The sequence below is a fragment of the Muntiacus reevesi genome, chromosome 5 (assembly GCF_963930625.1).
Source record: "Muntiacus reevesi chromosome 5, mMunRee1.1, whole genome shotgun sequence".
Taxonomy (NCBI): domain Eukaryota; kingdom Metazoa; phylum Chordata; class Mammalia; order Artiodactyla; family Cervidae; genus Muntiacus; species Muntiacus reevesi.
Genome location: NC_089253.1, coordinates 23,281,650 through 23,303,718, shown reverse-complemented (window position 1 = coordinate 23,303,718; position 22,069 = coordinate 23,281,650). Strand labels below are relative to the sequence as shown.

At 40.7% G+C, this 22,069-nt stretch overlaps 1 protein-coding gene across 2 annotated transcripts in view; it reads left to right on the top strand.

Moving 5' to 3' along the window:
- The window catches only part of NELL1 (neural EGFL like 1), a 994,502-nt gene that overhangs the window by 95,590 nt on the left and 876,843 nt on the right, over positions 1-22,069 (top strand). For both annotated transcript variants that reach the window (XM_065936472.1, XM_065936471.1), the window contains exon 3: positions 8,438-8,588. In XM_065936472.1, coding sequence (XP_065792544.1) covers positions 8,438-8,588 — 151 coding nt within the window. The remainder of the gene's footprint in view (positions 1-8,437; positions 8,589-22,069) is intronic.

Sequence of the window (22,069 nt, the reverse complement as noted above, 5' to 3'; positions counted from 1 at the left end):
GCTATTCCTCAGATTATTAGAGAATACATGTAAAGTAGTTAACTCTGCCCTTGTACCATAATATGCCATGCACATGTTGACTTTTTATTATTCTGGCTTCTGGAGCTAATGGACGTTTAACGGGATATTATTGTGAACTTGTTAGTGGAGATAGAAATCCCTTACATATTAAGTGGGAGGCTCTTGGTGTTCCTACTTGCTGCTTGTGACTTCGGCTGCTTTGAAAGTGCTTAGATCAGTAGCATCTGAAGTTCTCAGAGAAGGGCCCAGGACCTAAGAGTGGACACGTACCTCTCTCCACACAGCAGCACTTGACCTCTGCAGAGTTGGCAGCTCTGAGATGGCAAGTTTCCTCTCTACTTAGAAATGAGAAGCCGACTGTCACTTCAGTTTAGCAAGTGTTGCTTTACCTTTCAGGGCAATCTTAACCACAAGCTTATGTGGGACTCAGGCTAGAAGGATGTGCCATGTCCGTAACAAGATTCTGCCATGTGTGGAAATTCTTAGTGTATGCATGCTGTGAGTACTAAGATGTCGCCTGAATTCATCAGTCAAGGCTGCCCTGGTGTGTTTGTATTGTCCTACTTCTGCTGTTTTTGCTCTCTTGACTCACTGATCAGGGGAGAGTTCCTTCCAATACTATGTTGAATAGTTGCTTTCCTGCTGAGACTTTGAGGGAGAGAGGCTTGCAAAGAAAGAGGAATACTAGGATAATGGAAAACACATGCGTAATGAAAGCTTCAACGTGATCTGCAATGAATGCCCTCTTCCTTCTGTTTCTCCTGTCTAGTAAATACTTGTTCATCTTTTTGACTCATCCTCAAAGATGCATCTTATGTGATGTCATCCCCAGGCCCCCTTTCTTTTTTTGTGCCTTGGTTTTTACCAAGTAACTTTCTTGCTCATGCAGTTATCATTGACAGCAGAAATTGTGTTTTGACCTTTTCGCTGGTACCTGGCACAGAGTAAACACAAGTATGTTTGCTGACAACGAAAATCATCACTTTGCTTGCGCTGTATGTCAAGGAAAAGGGAAATGAAGTTGCTTCTAGATTAGGTAGAGAAGAGCTTGTGAATACCATTGTTTAATTTCTCTCCTGCTCCACTCCTCAGTGTCCTCTTTCACCTAGCATGGTTTTAACTGATGGTTAATCATCATATTAGCATTTTTAGTCTTTCTTGAAAATAATCTGACTAAGTAGAGCCATTTGATCCTAGGAAGGAAAAAGCACTTAACCCTTGCTGCTGAGTTAGCACTTCTTAACTAAATCAGGCAAAACCTCTTGAGTATTTGGAATGACATTGCTTTTCTCTCTCTTTTTTAAAGTGTAAAATGTTCACTATAAGTGGTGGTTATGTAGGAAATTACCTTGGTGCAATGGTAGCCTCCAAGTATACTCCCAGAAGTCACAAAATTGAAAGCCTCACAGTTAGGCCAAATTCAGGCCTGAATCATGTGGCTTATCAAATCAATTAAAAAAACCCAGAAGGAAGCAGGGAACCTAAAGTTGCTAGGAGTCAGGTAGGGTAAGGGGAGAAGGATGGGCTAACCCACCGGACTCCTGGGTTATGCACTGGTCCTCTATTCAGTCTTTGAGTCTCCTCTCTGATGCTGTGGCTACATGGACTGTATCTGAGGTTATTAAAAAGAGGTTCAGCAGATAGGAGGTTCCATAGCACTAATGGCTTCCTCTTAATGGGGAGACTTGGGCAAATATGCCTGACCACAGCTGTAGTTCACCAGTTAATTTGGTGAGCACCGATGGATTCTATTAATATATCTGAGAGAGAGAGAGTAGAGGCTGGACCAGAATGGGGATAGAACAGGTGTCAGAGATGGATGTCAGATTTAGAGATGACACAGCTGCCATTCTGACAGATTTAGAGATGACACAGCTATTGTACATTGTGACTTGGTCCTCCCACTCCCTTCTGTTTATAAGTGATACTCTTATTCAGTCCTTTTTATCTACATTCAACACACTTATGGTCCACTTATTGGATATATGTTTAGCACATTTCAAAGATTTCTAAATTTCTATCTATATTTAACATGTCTATGAGTTTATCCCAGGTTGGAAAGATCCCCTGGAGAAGGGCATGGCAACCCACTCCAGTATTTTTGCCTGGAAAATCCCATGGACAGAAGAGCCTGGAGGGCTACAGTCCATGGGGGTCACAAAGAGTCAGACACAACTGAGCAACTAACACAGACACACACACACACACACATGAGTTTTATTTATTTATTTTTCCATTTATTTTTATTAGTTGGAGGCTAATTGCTTTATAGTATTGTAGTGGGTTTTGTCATACATTAACATGAATCAGCCGTGGATTTACATGTATTCCCCATCCTGATCCCCCCTCCCACCTCCCTCTCCACCCCATCCCTCTGGGTCTTCCCAGTGCACCAGGCCCGAGCACTTGTCTCATGCATCCAACCTGGGCTGGTGATCTGTTTCACCATAGATAATATACATGTTTCAATGCTGTTCTCTCGAAACACATGAGTTTTATAAATCCCACTTATTTTTCTTGTTCTCTCTAGAAGAACTGAATATTCTCAAATAATGCAGCAAACACACGTTGTAGTGGTTCCATACATATAGAAGTATAATATTCATGATAGGTTCTCACTAACTGGTTTTCACCAGTTGCCCCTTTAACTCTAGGGGAAAAAAAGCAGGCTGCTGCAAAATAGGTGACATACACTGTTTTCAGAAATTGATCACAGTGTTTATTGTTGTCTCAGAAAATTGGCAGAAAAATGATGGAACCTGGGTTTTTTATAGATGGGAAATGCCGTCAGCACCATCTTGCTATGTGACTTAGGAGCAGGGGAAACTGATTCACAGAACTGTTGCACTAGGAAACAACTTGGAGACCATGGAGTTCAATGGTTTAAATTTTAAGATGTGTGTGAGGATTAGAGAGGTCAAGTGTCTTATCTAAGATCACACAGCTTAGTTATCTGCAGAACTTGGTCTTCAGTTCTTTGAACCTGTTCCAATTATTATTGTAAAAGGAGTAGGATTTCTTATATTTTTTAGTGGCTAAAGTATGGTAAACATTTATTTGAAATAGCTTTATTTAAAAAAAATGAAAATGTACATAAAATCTCAATTTATCAAAGTAGATGTTTGTGGTTTTTTTTTTTTTTTTTTTTAACATTTCACTCTAAGTGGTAATGGGATCTCTTTACTTCAACATACCAATTATTTACAATGAGAAATGAGAAAAGCCGGTAAAAGACATATCCAGCTTTCTAGGAGGGTTGGGCTGGATTAGTGCATTAGCTGGAGTGTCCTACAAAGAGGAATAGGCTGAACTGGCACTGGAAGTCATTTTGATTTGATAGTCACTTAAGAAGTACTCATTTATCTCCTCATTGTCCGAAAGGTATCATGCTATTTTCTGACTATAATATTTATGGTTACTTGAAGTTTATATTTCCATAAATATAACAGGAAGGCAACATTCCTGGCTTTCCTATGAATAATCCCATTGTCTATGTGGTAATGCTGTTCCCACCACCTCCATGCCACATCATTGCACTGGGTTTAGGGCAGCCAAGAATGGAGAAGAGACTTGTTTGATACTGTATGATATCACTTATGTGCAATTTAAAACCAATACAAATGAATATACATGCAAAATAGAAACAAACTCAGATTTAGGGGCTTCACTTGTGACTCAGTGATAAAGAACCTGCCTGCCAAGGCAGGAGATGTGGGTTTGATCCTGGGTCAGGAAGATCCCCTGGAGGAGAAACGCAACCCACTCCAATATTCTTGCGTGAAGAACCCCATGGGCAGGGGAGCCTGGCAGGCTACAGTCCATGGGGTCACAAAGAATCAGACCTGACTTAGCAACTATGCAGATACACAATGGAAAATACATTAGTTAATTAATTCAATAATCTTGATTGAATGCCTGTTTCCTGCCAGCCACTATGAACTGTGGATGCAACAGGGAATAAATAAGTATGTCTGCACTCATGATGCTTACAGTCGAGGGAGGAAAGAAAGGAAGTCAAGTAAGAAACATGGAACCAGGTTATGATAAGTGACACAGGAAATAATTGATCACAGTACATGATAGGTGGGGAAATCACCAAAGTGGCGTATAAGACATTAATGGGGGTTTTATTGGAGGGAGTGACCAAAAGGTTGCATATGCAGTGAGAGCTGGAGAAGGGAGAGGTAGGGAGGCAAGAGTTAATTTGTGTATGACCATGCAGGCCATGCTGAGGAGCCTGGTTTCACCCTCGGAGCGATGGGAAGCCAGTGGAAGCTTTTATGCAGCAGATGGAAGCAGGGCACTTGGGCTGTGTGTGGGCGACAGTGGAGGGAAAGCAGCATGGAGGCCTTGAGCATGCTATTGGAGAGATGATGGCAGCTTGAACAAAAGTTTAAGAGTGGGGCCAGGAAGAAATAAACAGATGCCAGCTGCTGGAGCCCTCATGATAAGTTCTTGGATTGAATACAGAGGGTGGCGAAAAAGAAAAAATCGAGGACAATTTTGACCTTAGGAAGTGGGTGGTTCCATTTGCTAAAACTGGGAACTCTAGGAGATAGTAGAGGGTCATTGGAGAGAAAAAGAGCTCAGTGGTGGATACAACTTGAAATGATATTCGATGTGCACATGGAGATAGTCAGGAGGACATTACATATATGAGTCTGTTACTTGAAGGAGAGGTTAGGGTTGCAGATGTAAAATTTTGGGGTCATTGGCCATCAGATTTGATCATATCTCTCAGGGAAAATTGAGAGGTGAGGACACCTGTAACTAGTTTGATATTCATCATTCCCCCAGTTGGCCTGCTGATTAATCATGGCCCTCTTTTCACTGGGCCTAAGCTTCAGAATCCTCTATGAGCTCTCTAGGCGGCCACCACCAATCAGTTGAATCCTATCTGATGAGTAAAGAAGGAAGTAGTAGAAAGGAAAAAAATAAATCTAGATGTTAATCTCAGTCAAGACTTTTTACCTGGCACTAAATTCTAGGTGAAACTGATTGCAAGGCTCTTTGCCCAGCAGTAATAATAATAAAAGTAACATTAACAAACATTGGCTAATGGTCTCTAGTTTGCAGAGTGATTTGGACATACATATAATAGGTTTTGAATATCTTTATGGAAAGTCTCATCACTTCATGGTGAATAGATGGGGAAAAAGTGGAAACAGTGACAGATTTTATTTTCTTGGACTCCAAAATCACTGCAGATGGTGACTGCAGCCATGAAATTAAAAGACTGTTACTCCTTAGAAGGAAAGCTATGACCAACCTAGACAGTGTATTAAAAAGCAGAGATATCACTTTGCTGACAAAGGTCCATCTAGTCAAAGCTATGGTTTTTCCACTAGTTATGTCTGGATGTGAGAGTTGAACCATCATGTCAATGTATGACAAAAACCACTACAATATTGTAAAGTAACTAGCCTCCAACTAATAATAAATGAAAAAAAAAAAAAGAATGCTGAGCACTGAAGAAATGATGCTTTCAAATCATTAATCCTAAAGGAGATCAATCCTGAATGTTCATCGGAAGGACTGACGCTGAGGCTCCGGTACATTGGCCACCTGATGTGTAGAGTTGATTCATTGGAAAAGACCCTGATGCTGGGAAGGATTGAGGGCAGGAGGAGAAGGGGACAACAGGGAATGAGATGGTTGGGTGGCATCACCGACTCAATAGACATGAGTTTGAGCAAACTCTGAGAGATAGTGAAGGACAGGGAAGGCTGGTGTGCTGCAGTCCATGGGGTCACAAAGAGTCTGACATAACTTAGCAGCTGAATAACAGCAACAATGGATAGTCTTTGGCTGGAATTTTGTAAAAGGCATAGAAGTATTCCCTAAGTGACTTACATCAGCCCTTGACAGAAGCCTGACAGCATACCACTTAGTAGTAAAGTAGGGAAGGCCTTTCTTTAGGCAGGAAGGCAAATGACAGGTAGATATTCTGTGGGTAGAGTGCTCCTGGGTTGGGTCATTCCTTAGTAGAGGACCAACCTTACTTCTGTGGACATTAAAAGATTAGTCACAACCTAAAAGTTGAGTTCAGTTCAGTCGCTCAGTCATGTCCGACTCTTTGCGACCCTGTGGACTGCAGTATGCCAGGCTTCCCTGTCCATCACAAGCTCCTGGAGCTTACTCAAACTCATTATGTTTTATTCACTGGAAATTTTTAGGACTTAAGCCAATTAACCCTGAGGGAACTGCTCCAAGGAGGCAAGGAGAGGGGCCAGGTTATGTAGAAATTTTGCAACAAAAGGTAGGTAGTTTGAAGTCAAAAGATTATTCTAAATTAAAGAAAACCAGATAACCCAAGTTAAGGAATTTAGTGCTTTTCTATGTATGGAAAGATGCAAGAGTCTGGGCTCCCTGAAATCATTCCTACGCACCTCACATATCTGGGGGCCAGTATCCTGTTTTCCCATCTTGAGGTTCCTCAGGGGAAACTGGGGGGAGTAGCTGTAGTCTGATGGCTGCTATTAATAGCAGAGATTCTTCCCTTCCTGAGTTCCCTCACCTGCTCACCCACTTCCAGTTCACCTTCCAAAGGGCTCACTACCTTACCTTTTGCGGTGGCTGCAATTGCTGTTGACTGTGCATGCTTTGTTTACTGACACAGCAGGAAATAATTAATTTCTCACTTCCCACCATCTGTAACCTAAGTTGCTACATCTGGAAGACTGTGTTCTTTTCTGTGCTGCAAACTTGAAATGGCAATGTGTAGGATTATAGGCGATGTAGCTGGGGGCGGGGGGGGATTGTGAGGCATCAACCTAATCCCTCCCCCTCATTTTGCAGTTGAGAATACTGAGGCCTGAGGTCAAGAATTTGAGGGTTTCTTTTTGTTTAAAAGCCCTTCTTTAGAATGAAGTAGTTCAAGGTTCTAATACAAGTCTGTGATATTGCTTGGGCGACATGGCCTTTGTAGTTCTATGTTTTTCTTTTCTTTTTAAAAACTCTTTATACAGTTTTTAAAGGTTTCTTTCCATTTACAGTTACCACAGAATCGTAGCTATGTTCTCGTGTTGCACAGTACATTCTTGAGCCTATATTACACCGCATAGTTTATACCTCCCCTCTCCCATCCCGTATAGTCATTCCCCCTCCCCTCGTCTGGTGACCACTAGTTGATTGTCTGTGAGTCTGCTCTGTTTTTGTTATATTCACTAGATTATTGTATTTTTTAGATTCCACAGATGTGATATCATATAGTATTTGTCTTTTCTCAGTCTGGATTATTTTACTTAGCATAATGCCCAGGTCCATTCATGTTTCTGCAAATGGCAGTATTTCGTTCTATTTTTATGGCTGAGTAGGATTCCATTGTATGTACACCACAGCTTCTTTACCCATTCGTATGTTGATGGACACTTAGTTTGTTTCCTATATTATCTTGGCTATTGTAAGTAATGCAGTTTTATAATATGTTTTTCAAGGGTTCCTCAGGCAGTCCTGGAGAAATACCCAAGTAGTTAGTATATGTATCACTCTATCGCTTGCAGAGGACGTTGACACGAGAGAAGGCCACCAATCCTCTGAATACTTTTCTCTAATTCCAGTGCCTTGGTGCCCACTTTCTGGTGCCAGAAAGTATAGTGTAAAATAGTGGTGTGACACCCAGTTTTATCATGACAAGGGTGAGTCTGAGTATGAAATGAGGGATCTCTCTCATGTGGATGTTGCAGAAAGAAAGATTCCTGTCTAGGAGCAGGATTCGCTGAACTCACACACCTCTAGACCTGCTGAATTGGCCTAAACTTTAATAAATATTTCATGAGGACAGTCATCTACTGGATTTGCACAAAAATTCCAGGCACACTGATGGATCCTGAGCATGCCTTGTATTTATTCTTTTAGCAAAAGCACAGTTGTCTGGCATTATTAGCTCTAGTAAATCTCTCCTGGTCACAAAACCAGGACATATTTCCCTAGATGTGTGTGGAGAGATAGAAGCTGAGGCCACAGGAAATGGGAAATGAGAGCCTGCTGAGTGGCCCTGGATGCTATTAGACTCAGAATTTTCTGAATTTTGGACCCCATTTATCTGACTGCCTCTCACCCTATTTTCAGCAACCTAATCTGTTTGCAGCAAGCCAAATTGCTCCCTGTCCCATCAAAATCCCTGTCAGAAAATCACTGACTGGCCAATTGTGGACTTGTCAAAGTGACAAGTGGGCACGATAGCCGGGACAGCATTTCCGGGCTTTGCCTTGAGTGTGGGCAGCCATGTGGATTGGTGGGTGGCACCTGAAAATGGAAACTATTGACAAGAAAGGCAAAGGGGAAAGGGACCCTGGATCCTCCAGACAAGGCATTTTTAACTGTATATCTTTCCTCCTTTTCCTTCTCGTATTCCCTCTCCTCTTTTCCCATCTGTATTTCTTCTTACCCCTTCTCCTCCTCCTTGACCCCTTAGATGCAGAAAGAGAGATCCATGCAGCCCCTCATGTGAGTGAGAAATTAATTCAGCTGTTCCGGAATAAGAGTGAGTTCACCTTTCTGGCCACTGTGCAGCAGAAGCCATCGACGTCAGGAGTGATCCTGTCCATTCGAGAACTGGAACGCAGGTAAGAAAGTGCCGTCTACTTCTCAAGATCTACCTGGAATTTATGCACTACACAAAATGTAAAGGGTGCAACTCCAGGAAAATGTTTGGCTGGATGAAACCTTGCAGCTGTTGAACATATTCATGGACTGAACTTTGCGTTAAGAATTTACTTTGGGTGAAGTGGCTTTCTTGTTTGCTGTGTAAGGACCACTCGTGAGTGTCTTTCTCACCTATTTTGTATCTCCTGATAGACTTCGCTCATATAAAACCACATTCTATCCATCAGATTTAGGTCACCAAGTTAATTAGTTATATTTACCAACAGCTTCCAATAGAGCTTCATTGTGTTCATTTTATAGTAACTGTGCTTGATACTGGGAATATTAAGATGAATAGTATAGAATTTTTATTCTAAGGATCACATCACAGAAGTTAGTAGGGAAGGAAGGACAAATTATGTCCCCATTAGTAGGACAAATGAATGTTGTGAAGAAGAGTAGATGCAGTGCTGTAAACTTGTGTTTCGGGGATCAAAGTAGTTGCTGTTGATTCTACTAAGCTTTGTCTTAAGCCAAGAAAGGATGATGGTTGATAAGGAAATCAAGTGAGTAGATATTTGGCAGGCTGTATAGGAGGGAGTATGGAATAGGAAGAAAAGCATTCCAGAAAGAGGTGGTCGTGATTTGAGGATGGAGCAGGTAAGTGGTTTGCATGTAAGTGTGTGTGGGGAAGGGGCTGAGATGTTTGGGGTAGTCAGCGATGGGTGGTGTTACAGAGGCAGGCAGAAAGTTAGATCCTTTCAAAAGCTTGGATGCCATGTCACAAAACTTGGACTAAAGACCCCATAGATAATGGGAAGCCATATAAGGGTTTTCATTTTGAAAGGTCCCTCTGTTAGGGAATTTGAAGTAATTAGATAAACTAAGACGAGGTATAAGGGCCTCTCTGGGATATACTGGTAAGCTGGAGCAAAGCAGAAGGAGAGGGGAGAAAGACTGTGTCCACAAGCCTCTGTTCCCTGAGAGCCCCCTCTCTTGGTCCCCATAAGTGTGCCAAACCAGAAGCTTGCTCTGCAGCCAGAGTTCCTGGACAAGTAAGTAGGCCTCCCACTCAAAGACCTGGGGTGTGTTTCAATCTGCTGTGTATGCAGTGCCCTGGGAGTAGTGGCCTGCCAGGGACTGTCTCGTCAACTGCTACAGTTCCAGGGGATCCAGGAGCTTGGCTCCAGGGTTGGGCAATGAAAGGTGTCCCTTTCAGCTGTAAACCAACCAACCAACCAACCCAGGGCACTGGTTTGTGCAAAAGCTCTCTGTATACTGACCTTCCTGGAGTTGGCAGAGGGAGGACTCCAAGATGTCTTCCTCCTGGAGAGTGTTACGGCAGGCCCTTGAATATGTCTGTTAGATTAGATGCCTTCCCCTCAAACCAAGGAGAAGGCAACGGCACCCCACTCCAGTCCTCTTGCCTGGAAAATGCCATGGATGGAGGAGCCTGGTAGGCTGCAGTCCATGGGGTCGCGAAGAGTCAGACACGACTGAGTGACTTCACTTTCACTTTTCACTTTCACGCATTGGAGAAGGAAATGGCAACCCACTCCAGTGTTCTTGCCTGGAGCATCCCAGGGACGGGGGAGCCTGGTGGGCTGCGTCTGTGGAGTCGCACAGAGTTGGACACGATGAAGTGACTTAGCAGCAGCAGCAGCCCCCTCAAGCCAATGCTTTATTGTAAGCAAATGAGCTGCCTCTGACCTGGGCCCTCGAGGTGGGTGGATCCCGGGTTCGAGCTGTTTCTCAGATCATTATAGCTTTGAGGGTCCTGGGAACGGGAATCCCTTTGGTTTTCAAAGCTAGGCGTTGTGGGAGGCTTGTCTCTTAGGTGTAGGTCTTAAGAACTGGGGTGCCTATTGTGGAGTTCAAACTTTTTGCCCCTTAAAAAGAAGTTCTAGGTTTTTAATTTCTCCTGACTGTGGGTCTCTGAATGAGGGTGGAATTTATGGTGAGATTATGTCCCACCCTCTCCTATCTGCTTCAGTGTAGTTTTTTTTTTTTTTTTCTCATTTGCCCACATCCTTAGCCAGTCTTCAGGTTTTCTCCAGAGGCAGTTGTTCCATTGGTAGCTGTAGACCCAGTGTGCCAATTGAGGGAGGTGTGTTCAGGATCTTCTTAAGTCACCATCTTGAATCGGAACCTCCCTGCCAGTTTTAGTGTAATACCAACTTTATGTTAATCCTCTGAAAATACTTATGAAGCACCTACTCTGTTCTAGGTGCTTTGCAAGTTTATTGTGGGGAAATGAAAGAAACAAAATCTAAGCGTTTGGCGTGGGAAGCAGGGCATGACCACACAAAAAACTAAGGAATAAAAAAGAGCTATTAATAGAGAAGCATTACACTGGCGTTATAAGGCAGTGTGCAGCTAATTTCAAGATTATGTGGCTCCCCCAAACTGATTCTGTGCCCCCTCCTCCCCTCATGGACAGTGGTGGGAGAACGCTGGAATCCCCAAGCCCACGCAGCAGTCACTGCCCAGGCAGAGGGTGGCAAGAGTTACTGGGCGGAGCATGCGGGAAGGCGGGGGCAGCCGAGCCAGTGGCTGAGAACTGGTCCCAGGGAGGTGGCAGGTGGTGGGACGCAGGGCTGCACATGAACCGAGCCTGCCCACTGTGTGCTCCACAGTTCCCCCAGACCTCACTTAGGAAATGCAGGCAAAGGTAAAATTACTAAGAATTTCAAGACAGTGACTACAGACTCTTAAACCAGAAGCGTGGGGCCCTTCCGAGGGCAGAATCCTGTGCAGATACACTGGTCATGTGCCCATGAAGCCGCCCCACCTTGACCTTGCTGCGGACATGATGCCACCCTCCCTGACCCCCTCAGATCACTTGTGTAGGTTTGGTGTGCCCTTCACCTGCCTTCGATGGACTCTGTTTCCGAAGGTTGGCACCTGACAACTTGTCTCAGAGCACTGGACATCAGCTTCTGTAGCCTCTTCATCCTACTATACTCAGAGTGGAAGTGTGTGGGAGTTCACTTCCTCCCCAGGCAGCCTGAAGTCAATGATTGACTCGTGAGCGTGGAGTATGGAAGCCTAGTCTCTTGGTATTGGATGCCTGGAGACCAGTCAGTCTCTGAGGCTTCATTCATCCCCCAGAGTGACCAGGAAACAGGCTGAGGCTGCGACTTCCTGTTTCACTCCCTCCCTCTCCTGGGAGCACTTCTTTAATAGATCACTTGCTCTTATATTTTCATGTCAGAGTCTATACTGGGGAACCAGAGTTCAGTAAACCTTCCTTGAACTACTTTTTGATATATCAACCTAAATAGGCAAAAAATGATGGAACGGTGTTAGGTTCAGTGAATTCGGTATATTAAGTTAGGGAAGACGACCTAGAGGGGAGACTCCTGAACAGGCTGAATTTCGCAGATAAGGGAAAGGGAAAGGTATTGAGTAGGGAGAACAGTGTGGACAGTCTAACAGGGGAGAAATTAAGGAAACAGAATTCTTTTTTTTTGGTGAAGAGAAAAGAGCAGAGAATAGACCAGTTTGGCTGGAGCCGAGGGTCTTTTCATGCACATTTCCAGCAGAGGTGAGGATCAACCATTCTGTATCTTTTCAGTGGTTAAGTTTGTCCTCAGCCTCAGAGGGATGTGATGGACCCTGAGCCTTCAGTAAGGATGCTGCCAGCAGTACAGTGAGCTGGCTGTTTCTGGGTAAGCCTGGAGAAAGCAAGCTGGTGTATGTGTTGGTGAGCAGGTATGGGTTAGAGTCCCTGTGTTCTGTAGGTTGGGAGAAAGCGCAGGTTTCTTGCCCAAGGGTGGAGATGTCAAGCCAGTCTCAGCTTTACAGATTTGGGAAGGTCATGTCCTTGCCTCACTGGCTTAGGGCTTGAGTGTGAGGGCCTCCTCCGCTCGAGGGTCATACAAATGTCCAGAAATAGAATGTATGGTGTCTTCAAATGCTTCTCAGGGGAAGCAGAGAACTTCCCAAAGCAGGTGAGAAGTGAGTGGAAAGGCAGCCGATATAGGAGTCAGAGTCAGATGTCATGGAGCCTGGAGTTTGACTTTTAGCTTTGCCATACCTGCCATGGAATGTCTTGGAACCTCAATTTCCTTGTCTGCAGATGGGGATAGTCATCTACTTTGCAGGGTGGTGGTAAGCATGAAAAAAGAGAGTGTATGTTAAGTGCACAACTCTTAAAAAATATATTTCCTTTCTTTGTCGAATCCTAAGTCTGGAAACACTATTTTATGGGTTTCTCTTTTGGACTTAAAAAAAATCCATAGCTTATTTTAAGAAAGGTTTTGAAAACCCTTTTGGTGTCATGTAGAGTCATCTGAGGCTCCCTTTTCTTACTTTCCTGGCAGGTTTCTAATAGAACCTGAGGATCTTTGAATGGAAATCATGTGACTATTTTTCATTGTAATAGGAAAACCTCAGGTCTTGACTCAAACAAAATAAATGGGGAAATATAAAACATTCCCCTCCACTTCTTAATTCTATGGTGCCTTCCTCCATGTTTGTTTAGTCTAATCAAGGGGAAGTATTACTATAAAGGATTAACTCTGAATTTGTAATGCACTTGGCTTTAGGTAATAAAGATCTGGTTTTCATTACCTCCCATAGAAATCTCACACCTCTTAGCTGTCACTCCACCATCTCCTCATCATTCCCCCAGCCTTTGGCAATAGCCTTTGGTCTCTATGGATTTGCCTATTTTGCATTTTATATAAATGGCATCATACAATATGTAGTCCTTTGTAGGGGCTTCTTTTATTTAGAAAGTTTTCAAAGTTCTTTTACGTTGGCAGTGTGGGCCAGTAGTTCATTTCATTTTATTGCAGAATAATATTGTGTTGTTTGGATACACCTTTTATTTATCCATTCATCAATTGATGGGGCTTTGGAGTTGTTTCCCCTTTTTGGTTATTATGAATAATGCTGCTATGAGCTTTCCTGGACAAATTTTTGTGTGGACACATATTTATTCTCTTGGTATTTAAGTAGGAGTAGACTTGCTGAATCAAGTAGTCACTATGTTTAACAGCTTTGTGGAATTGTCAGACTGTCTTTCAAAGTGCCTGCACCATTTTACATGTATGTAAAATGCAGTGTATGAGAGTTCCAATTTCTCCATATTCTTGTTAATGCTCGTTATTACCTCTCTTTTTGATATAGTCATCCTAGTAGATGTGAAGTGATATTGCATTGTGACTTTTTATTAACTGCAGTGCAGTTACTTTATAATGTTACATTTCTGGTGTATGCAAAGTGAATCAGCAGTACGTATACACGTAACCCCTCTTTTATGGATTTCCTTCGCATTTAGGTAACCACTGAGAATTGTTGAGTATTGGTCCCTTCGAACAGTATGTTCTCTGCACTGTGGTTTTCATTTAGATTTTCCTGATGACAGATAATGTTGAGTATCTTTTCAGGCACTTATTGGCTGCTATATATCCTCTTTGGAAAATTGTCTATTCAGAGCATTCTGTCCATTTCTAATTGGGTTGTTTGTCTTTATCATTTTGTATTAGTTGTTTTATAGGTATAAGTCCCTTATTACATATGATTTATAGATCTCCCCCCACCATTCTGTAGATCCTATCATTTTCTTCATGATATGCTTGGAGGCAAAAAAGTTGTTAAATTTGATGTTCAGTTTTTCTTCTGTTGCTTGTACTTCTTTTCGAAGAAACCATTGCCTAATCCTGAGTCTGAAGATTTACTGCATATGATTTCTTTAAAGAGTTTTATAGGCTTAATACTTATGCTTAGATCTTCGATAGATTTTGAGTCAGTTTTATATGCGGTGTGAGGTAGAGGTCCAACTTGATGTTTTATACGTGGATAGCCAGTTGTCCCTGCACCGTTTGTTGAAGACCAATGAATTTTCTTGGTAACCTTGTTGAAGATCAATTGCACATAAATATGAAGGTTTATTTCTGGAGTCTCAAATTCTATTCCATTGATATATATATGTCTTTTCTTATGCCAGGACTGTTTTAATGATTTGGCTTTGTGTTAAGTTTTGAAGTTGATAAGTGTGAGTCCTGCAACTTTGTTTCTTCCTTTTCAAGATTGTTTTGGCTATTTCAGTTCTCTTGAATTTCCATATGAATTTTACGACCAGTGTTTCAATTTCTGCAAAATTATCAGCTGGACTTTGAAAGGGATTGCATTGACTCTATAGATCAGTGTGGGGGTTATTACCATCTGAACAATATTAAGTCACCTGATCCATAGACTTAAAATGTCTTTCCATTTATTTAGGTGGTGGTTATTTTTTTCCAACAGTGTTTTGTAGTTTCAGAGTATAAGTTTTGCGTGACTTTTGTTAATGTTTTCTTAAAAAATGATTATTAAATATTCTTTTTGATGCCATTGTAAATGTAATTACTAATTTCATGTTTGCTCATTGCTACTTTATAGAAATTCAAATTGATCTTTGCATATTAATCTTGTATCCTGCAGCTTTGCTGATTTATTTTATTCTAATAATTTTTAAAAAAGTTTCTTAAATTTTTACTTAAAAGACCAAATCTTCTACAAATAGCTTTATTTCTGTCTCATCTGAATGCCTTTTATTTTCTTGGCTAATTGCTCTGAGTAGATCTTCCAGTGCAATGTTGAGTAGAAGTGATAGGAACAGATAGTCTTGTTTCTGATCTTAAGGAGGAAAGCTTTCAATTTTTCACTATGAAGTGTGATGTTAGTTGTAGATTTTCTTAGATGCTTTTAACCAGGTTGAAGAAAGTTCATTGTGTTCCTAACATGCTTTTATAAGGTTGAGGAAGTTCTCTTCCATTTCTAGTTTGCATGTTTTCTATCATGAAAGAGTATTAACTTTTTTCAAGTGCTTTTCTGTATCTATCAAGATGATCATGTAGTTTTATCCTATTCTACTGATGTGGGATATTATACTAGTTGATTTTGGATGTTAAAGCAAGATTGCATTCCTGGGATAAATCCCACTTAAGTCATGTGGGATATAGTTCTTTTCATATGTTCTTGGATTTGATTTGATAGTATTTTAATATTTGTATCTATATTCATGAGAAAGAATGATTTGTAGTTTCCTTTTGAGTCTTTGGTCTGATTTTTGTATTAGACTTTTAGGCTATGTGAGCTATGTGGAATAGTGTTTTTTTTAGCTAACATTTGTTGATTATGTGTCATGTACTAGGCGTTTGCTTCTCTGGTGGCTTACTCAGATGGCAAAGAATCTGCCTGCAGGGCAGGAGACCCAGCTATAATCCCTGGGTTGGGAAGACCCCCTGGAGGAGGGCCTGGCAGCCCCGCTCCTGTATTCTTGCCTGGAGAATCCCTGTGGGCCGGGGAGCCTGGCTGACTACAGTCTACAGGGCTGCAGAGAGTTGGACATGACTGAAGTGACTTACTCCACAGGCACTAGGCATTTAAATTTTTTTGTTTTAGTTTTTTTCAGATGATCCCCCTTGATTTTAAGTATACTATTTTGTAACTTGATAATAATGAGTTTTGTCTCTCTCATTCCAGTATTTATAGTAGCTATCCCCTTTTTGTTGTCTTATGATACTGGCTAGACTCTTGAGATTAAAGGTCCTCATTAAAGTCAGAGAAGCAGCAGACAATACTATCTTAATGTTTTCCTTATCTGTTTAATATAATGTCTGATAGATTAGAAACTATCTATCTTACATGTGTATATGTATATATACATATATACACACATACATGTTACCATGTAAAGGAAACAGTTCTGTTCCTGATTTACCGGAAGGTTAAAAGATCATGAACGTCTGTTACATGTTATTAAATCAACCTCACTTATATATATGTGTGTGTTTTGTATATATATACACACACGTAAAGTCGTCATCTGATTTAAAAGGCCAAAAAATTATGAACAGCTGTAACATTTTATTAAACACCCTCTCTGGATACCTTTTGAGATAATTATTGTTTTCTTTCATTTATTAACATTAATTACATTGAGTCCATAAAGTTGAATTATTTCTGAAATCCTTATATTTACTAATGTTTAAGATTTTTGCATCAATATTAATAATAATAATAAAATGATAATGTTAATTTAAGTGCTGATAAATGCTAGACATTGTTCTAAACACTTTAAACTCATTAACTACTTTTTAACTCATAAGTGAGATACAGTAGGTTTTACTGACTATGTGATTTAATTCAAAGCTTTTTGAATTTTATGCTCTAGACTGGTTTAAATATATAGGCAATACCTCTTCTATAAATGTTTCTGATAGAATTTGCCTGAAAATAATGTGGACTGATAATTTGTGTTTGGGGAGGCTGGGAAATCTTTTATTGCTGAAAATGTTCATTTCTCATCTCTTTTATGGTATTGTTCTATTTAATTAATTTTAGACTCTTCTGTGGACCAATTTACATTTTGTTGAAATCATATATTTTATTGAGATCTCCCTCTTTTGGGCAAATAGTTGGACATTATATTCCTTTACTTAATAAAATTTTTATATTTGTGGTTATTTCTTCATTAACTTGTAATATGAAATGTATATATTTCCTTCTTGGTGAAGTTCATCATGGATTGTGTAATTTATTGACCTTTTTAATGAAACAGTTCTTAAGTTTTGTTGAGGTCTGCCATTTTTTTCACTTTAAATTCATTGATTTTTTTTCTTCTTGCCTCTTTTTCAGTCGTTTTGGTATTTTTACTGGTTCTTTTGATGTTTAGTTCATTTTTTTTTCAGTATTTTCGGTTTACTGGTAAAATCACTGAAGACTTTATATTTTCCTATGAGTATCATTTGAATACAGCCCATGGATACTGCTATATACTGTTTTCATTTTCAGTGCTTTTCTATAGTTCTTAACTTTCAGTTTAAATTCCTCTTTTTGATCTAAGTTAGAAGAATATTTAAAACTTTCAAAGTGATTAAATGAAGAAGTACTTAATGGATGACTGTTTTTATGGTTAATTAAAGATGTATAATATGTGCTATAAAATAATGAGAGTGAAAATCTTTTCTGGTACCTGTACATACTCACTACTTTTATTTTCTGAGGGGACATCTTAAAAGGATGTGTAGTTTGTGTTTATACAGATAAACCTTTGTGTAGCATCTTAGTTGCATTATTCAACTATGTGTTTTATTGTATGACCTTGAGCTATGACATTCTGAGTGAGGTAGATTAATAGCTTCTACTATGATTAGACTTTTGTCATAATCTCCCTGGATGGTTTTAAGGGCTAATCCTGGAAGTGCCATGCATTGCCTGTACCACATTTTATTGACCATTACTGGGAAATTGGTTCTAACTGTGTGCCAAGGCTGAGAAAGCCTGGTTACTGGAATAACTAGGCAGTCTCTGTCTTGATTGTTTGGAGTGTGGTCTGTGTCCAAATAATGATAATAGCGTAGGTAAGAGCCTGCATCACACAGGGGTTTTTGCCAGGGGCTACTCAGAGGCACAGAGTATGCACTTAGCAACTGTTAATACTAAGCAGACAGATGATTCCTTTTCTTTGGCTCTGGTTAGGGCTGCTCAGAAGTGTCATGTCTGATTCCCAGGGTTCACGTGGAATATATTGCCCCCAGAATAGATACTGCCTTGGATGTACTATATGTGGGAGATTGCAAGGACAATGAGAAGGGCAAAGGTGCTGGTACCTGGAGACGGAAACGAGTGATCACTTGGGATTTTTGTACAGGACTAGAAGTATTTGCCACACTGCCATGTTTAAAATGGATAACCAGCAAGGGCCTATTGTATAGCACATGGAACTCTACTCAATGTTATATGCCAGTCTGGACAGGAGGGAGTTTTGGGGGAGAATAGATACATATATATGTATGGCTGAGTCCCTTCACTATTCACCTGATACTACCAAAACATTGTTAATCGGCTATACCCCAATACAAATGAAAAGTCTAAAGTTTGGGGGAAAAAAGTATTTGCTAAACATCTGCCATAGTTGTTGGCCTGTACTTTAAAAAACAAAAAGCCAAGATGGTAATGTTAAGGTGGAAATTTGACAATGAGGGGAAGGTGGATGCCGGGAAGTGGCCAGATGAGCAAACAGCCACTTTAGTTCACTGGTTAAAGGAAAACAGTATCTATCACCCAAATCTTCTGGTAGTGTTCAACTTCCAGTGAAAAGTCACCTTTGCTGATGGAGCAACGTGGGGAACCACATTTTGGATCTGAATACTCTCCATCCCGTGCACCATGGCAAGTCATTATCCACTGCCTTTTCTGTCATCCAGAAAAACTGCATTTACTGTTTTGGAAATTACTGCTTCCAGCTTCTGCCGGGCTTCCAGCTCTTCTCAGGGTCATTATTGAATTAATGGCGGAAGAGTTCATTCAGTGGCTGAGGTTCCTTCTAGCTAAAGGCAGGCATCTCTCTCACCTGGTGGGATTCCAGCAGCCGGAAGTGGATCATTTGGGAGATGATTCCTTAGACCAGGAGTGAACTACTTGGCCCAATGATATCTAGAAACTCCCTTGGAAACTGAGTCAGTTGAGTTTCCCTGAATATCTTGAGTGAGTAGATAAAACGAAATGGGAAGTTTAAATAAAAAGACAATTGCAAACATACCTGGAGGTAGTAATTGAAATAGACTCTTTGATGTCATGGAATGGACACTCTGTTATTTTTGTTTGTATTTCTAATTTGACGGATTTTTATTCTCCTTTTTTTTTTTTTTTTTTTTTAGTACCAGTTGAGCACATTGGTAGAGCAACAAAGATGAATGTCTTGCTGAGCTATCTTAATAGCAATGCAGTTTTAATGTTTATTTTTCCTGATTGAAATATGTTAATAAAGAGCTTTGTTAAAATGGAAAGCTTAATTAACGTAGATTAAATCTAATCTAAAGTTCTGCCAGTATATGCAACACTATAAGATATAATGGTAAATCTTCTGGTTTTCAATTTTATTCCTAAATTATAGATAAAATTTAATCTAAACATAATTAGCTAGGACCCTGAAAGTTGGGGGTCTAAGAAAAAGCTTACTGTAGAACACTGTTGTGAGGAGATGAAGAGGACATTTTTGATTTGCTAAGAAGGCATCTTCTTTTAAAAAAGTTTGTATTTCAAAATTTACTCTTCAGTTTTTGTAGTTCTTGTGGCAGAAAGAGCTGTCTACTTAGATGCTAGATTGATGTGGGTTCAATTCCTGGGTCTATCAGCTCTCAGATGTATGAGCTTTTGCAGTTGCTTTTAATTTACCTCAACCTTGGTGTTCTTTTATGGAAAGTGAAGTTAATGATGATGTGTGTGCATGTGCACACGTGCACACTCAGTTGTGTCTGATTCTTTGCAATCTCCTAGACAATAGCCCACCAGGCTCCTTTGTTCATGGGATTTCTCAGGTAAGAATGCTGAGTGGGTTGCCGTTTCCTAATTTGAGGGGGTCTTCATGACTCAGGAATAGAACCTGAGTCTCCTGCATTGGCGGGTGGATTCTTTACCACTAGCACCATCTAGGAAGCCTAATGTCATAGAGTTATTGGGAGGATTCAACAGGAGTGTTTAGGTGAATGTTTCCTCATGCCTCATTTTTCTAGGCACTCAACAAATGTCATTGCCTTTTCTCTCCTCAGATTTTTTTTTTTTCTTGGTAGATATTTCCTCATACCTTCCCAGGTTCTTCAGAAGTGAAAACGGTAGATATTGGCAATTCCTCATCATTTGAAATAGTGTTTAGGTTAACAATTAAGACATTGTTATGTATAATCTAGAAACAGTGGTTGTCCTAATGGAATGCATTTGGTAGTTTCTAAGCTGCAGATTTGCCTTCCTAATTGTGGATGATTTATGCTGCTGCTGCTGCTGCTAAGTCACTTCAGTCACGTCCAACCCTGTTCGACCCATAGACGGTAGCCCACCAGGCTCCCCTGTCCCTGGGATTCTGCAGGCAAGAGCACTGGAGTGGGTTGCCATTTCCTTCTTCAGTGCATGAAAGTGAAAAGGGAAAGTGAAGTCACTCAGTCGTGTCCGACTCTTAGCGACCTCATGGACTGCAGCCTACCAGGCTCCTCCATCCATGGAATTTTCCAGGCAAGAGTACTGGAGTGGTGTGCCATTGCCTTCTCCGTGATTTATGCTAATATGTAAATTGTTTTGCAGTTTCAGACAATTTATTGAAGCCTATCAGAATGGAGGGTTAGGAGGTGGAAGGATTTCTAGAAGAGTATTACCTGTTTTGAACATAATCCAAGAGAAAAGTTTTTTCATGGATGATTAACAGTACATTTTTAGAAATTAAACCTCTTATATAAACTCAAATTTAATTCTTCCCTCAAGGATAAATAGCATAAGGCCTATATTAAAAAAAAAAAAAGGTGACTTCAGTTGTTAAATTGCTTACAATTGGGAAGGAAAAAGCAAGTTCAAATTGGAATCTTGCCCAAATGCAGATCTCTCTATGCTGTTTTCAAAGTAGGTTGTCACTTTGCAAATAAATTTGGAGAGGCTGTAGATGTAGAACTGTGTTCTTATTAGACTGTAAACCCCTTCATCAATAACATTCAGGAAATATTAATGAAAATCTATCACATACCTTGTGTGGTGGTAGATACTGGGCTACAATTGTGAAGCATGCAGGGATAGAGATAATCAATGAAACACCACAAAATGTGATTAGTGCCCTGCTAGGAATGTAGGGAGCACAGGGCAGAATACCTTGATTTTCCCAAGAGAGGTTGGAAAGCCTTCTCAATGAGGGTTATGCTCAAGGGGCAAAGTACAATAAGTAGAAATCAACCAGACGATGATGAACACAGAAGAGAGTTCCAGATGCAGCGTGAGTGAAGCAGCGAGAGATGAGCGCGATCATGGTGGGTTAAATTAATTGAAGAAAAATGCCATGTTGTTGGAGAGCGGCAGGGCATACGTAGGGATGTAGGCGCGAGGTGTGGCCAGAAGTGAACCAGAGAGTTAAGCAAGAGGCTGGACTGTGAGTGGCCTTCTGAGCTCTTCATCGGGCTTAGCCTTTACTCCAAGGGCAATGAGGAGTCATGGAAGGGATCTAAGTACGGGTGTGCTGTACTTAGATTAGATTTGTATTTTAGAAAAATCACATCCGCTGCTTAGTGGAGAACTGCATGGAGATGGAAGGCCAGCTAGAAGGTTGCTGAAGCTTTCCAGAATCTGGATTCAAGAGGATGGAGGCCTGGACTATGTATGATAATGGTTGGGCAGATGGAGAGAAATGGATTAATTTAACAGACAGTTAGGAGGTGGTGTGAACTGGTTGTAGTTGTGTTGGATGTTGTGTGGGACAGAGAGGGAGGGGTCGAGGGTGATGTCCCAGGTTCTGACTTGGGCTACTGGGAGGTACTGTGTTCTGAGCAGACAGGAGGAGGTGGTATGACTTTTTTATCCTTGTGTTTGCATGTCACATTCTGTATAGTTCTTAAGTTTACCTTGCTCAAGTTTTTAGTTAAATTAACCAAAATAGAGCAAAGCAGAAAAGGGTAAGAATAGATGGGAGATATTTTCTGGGAAATGGGATTTC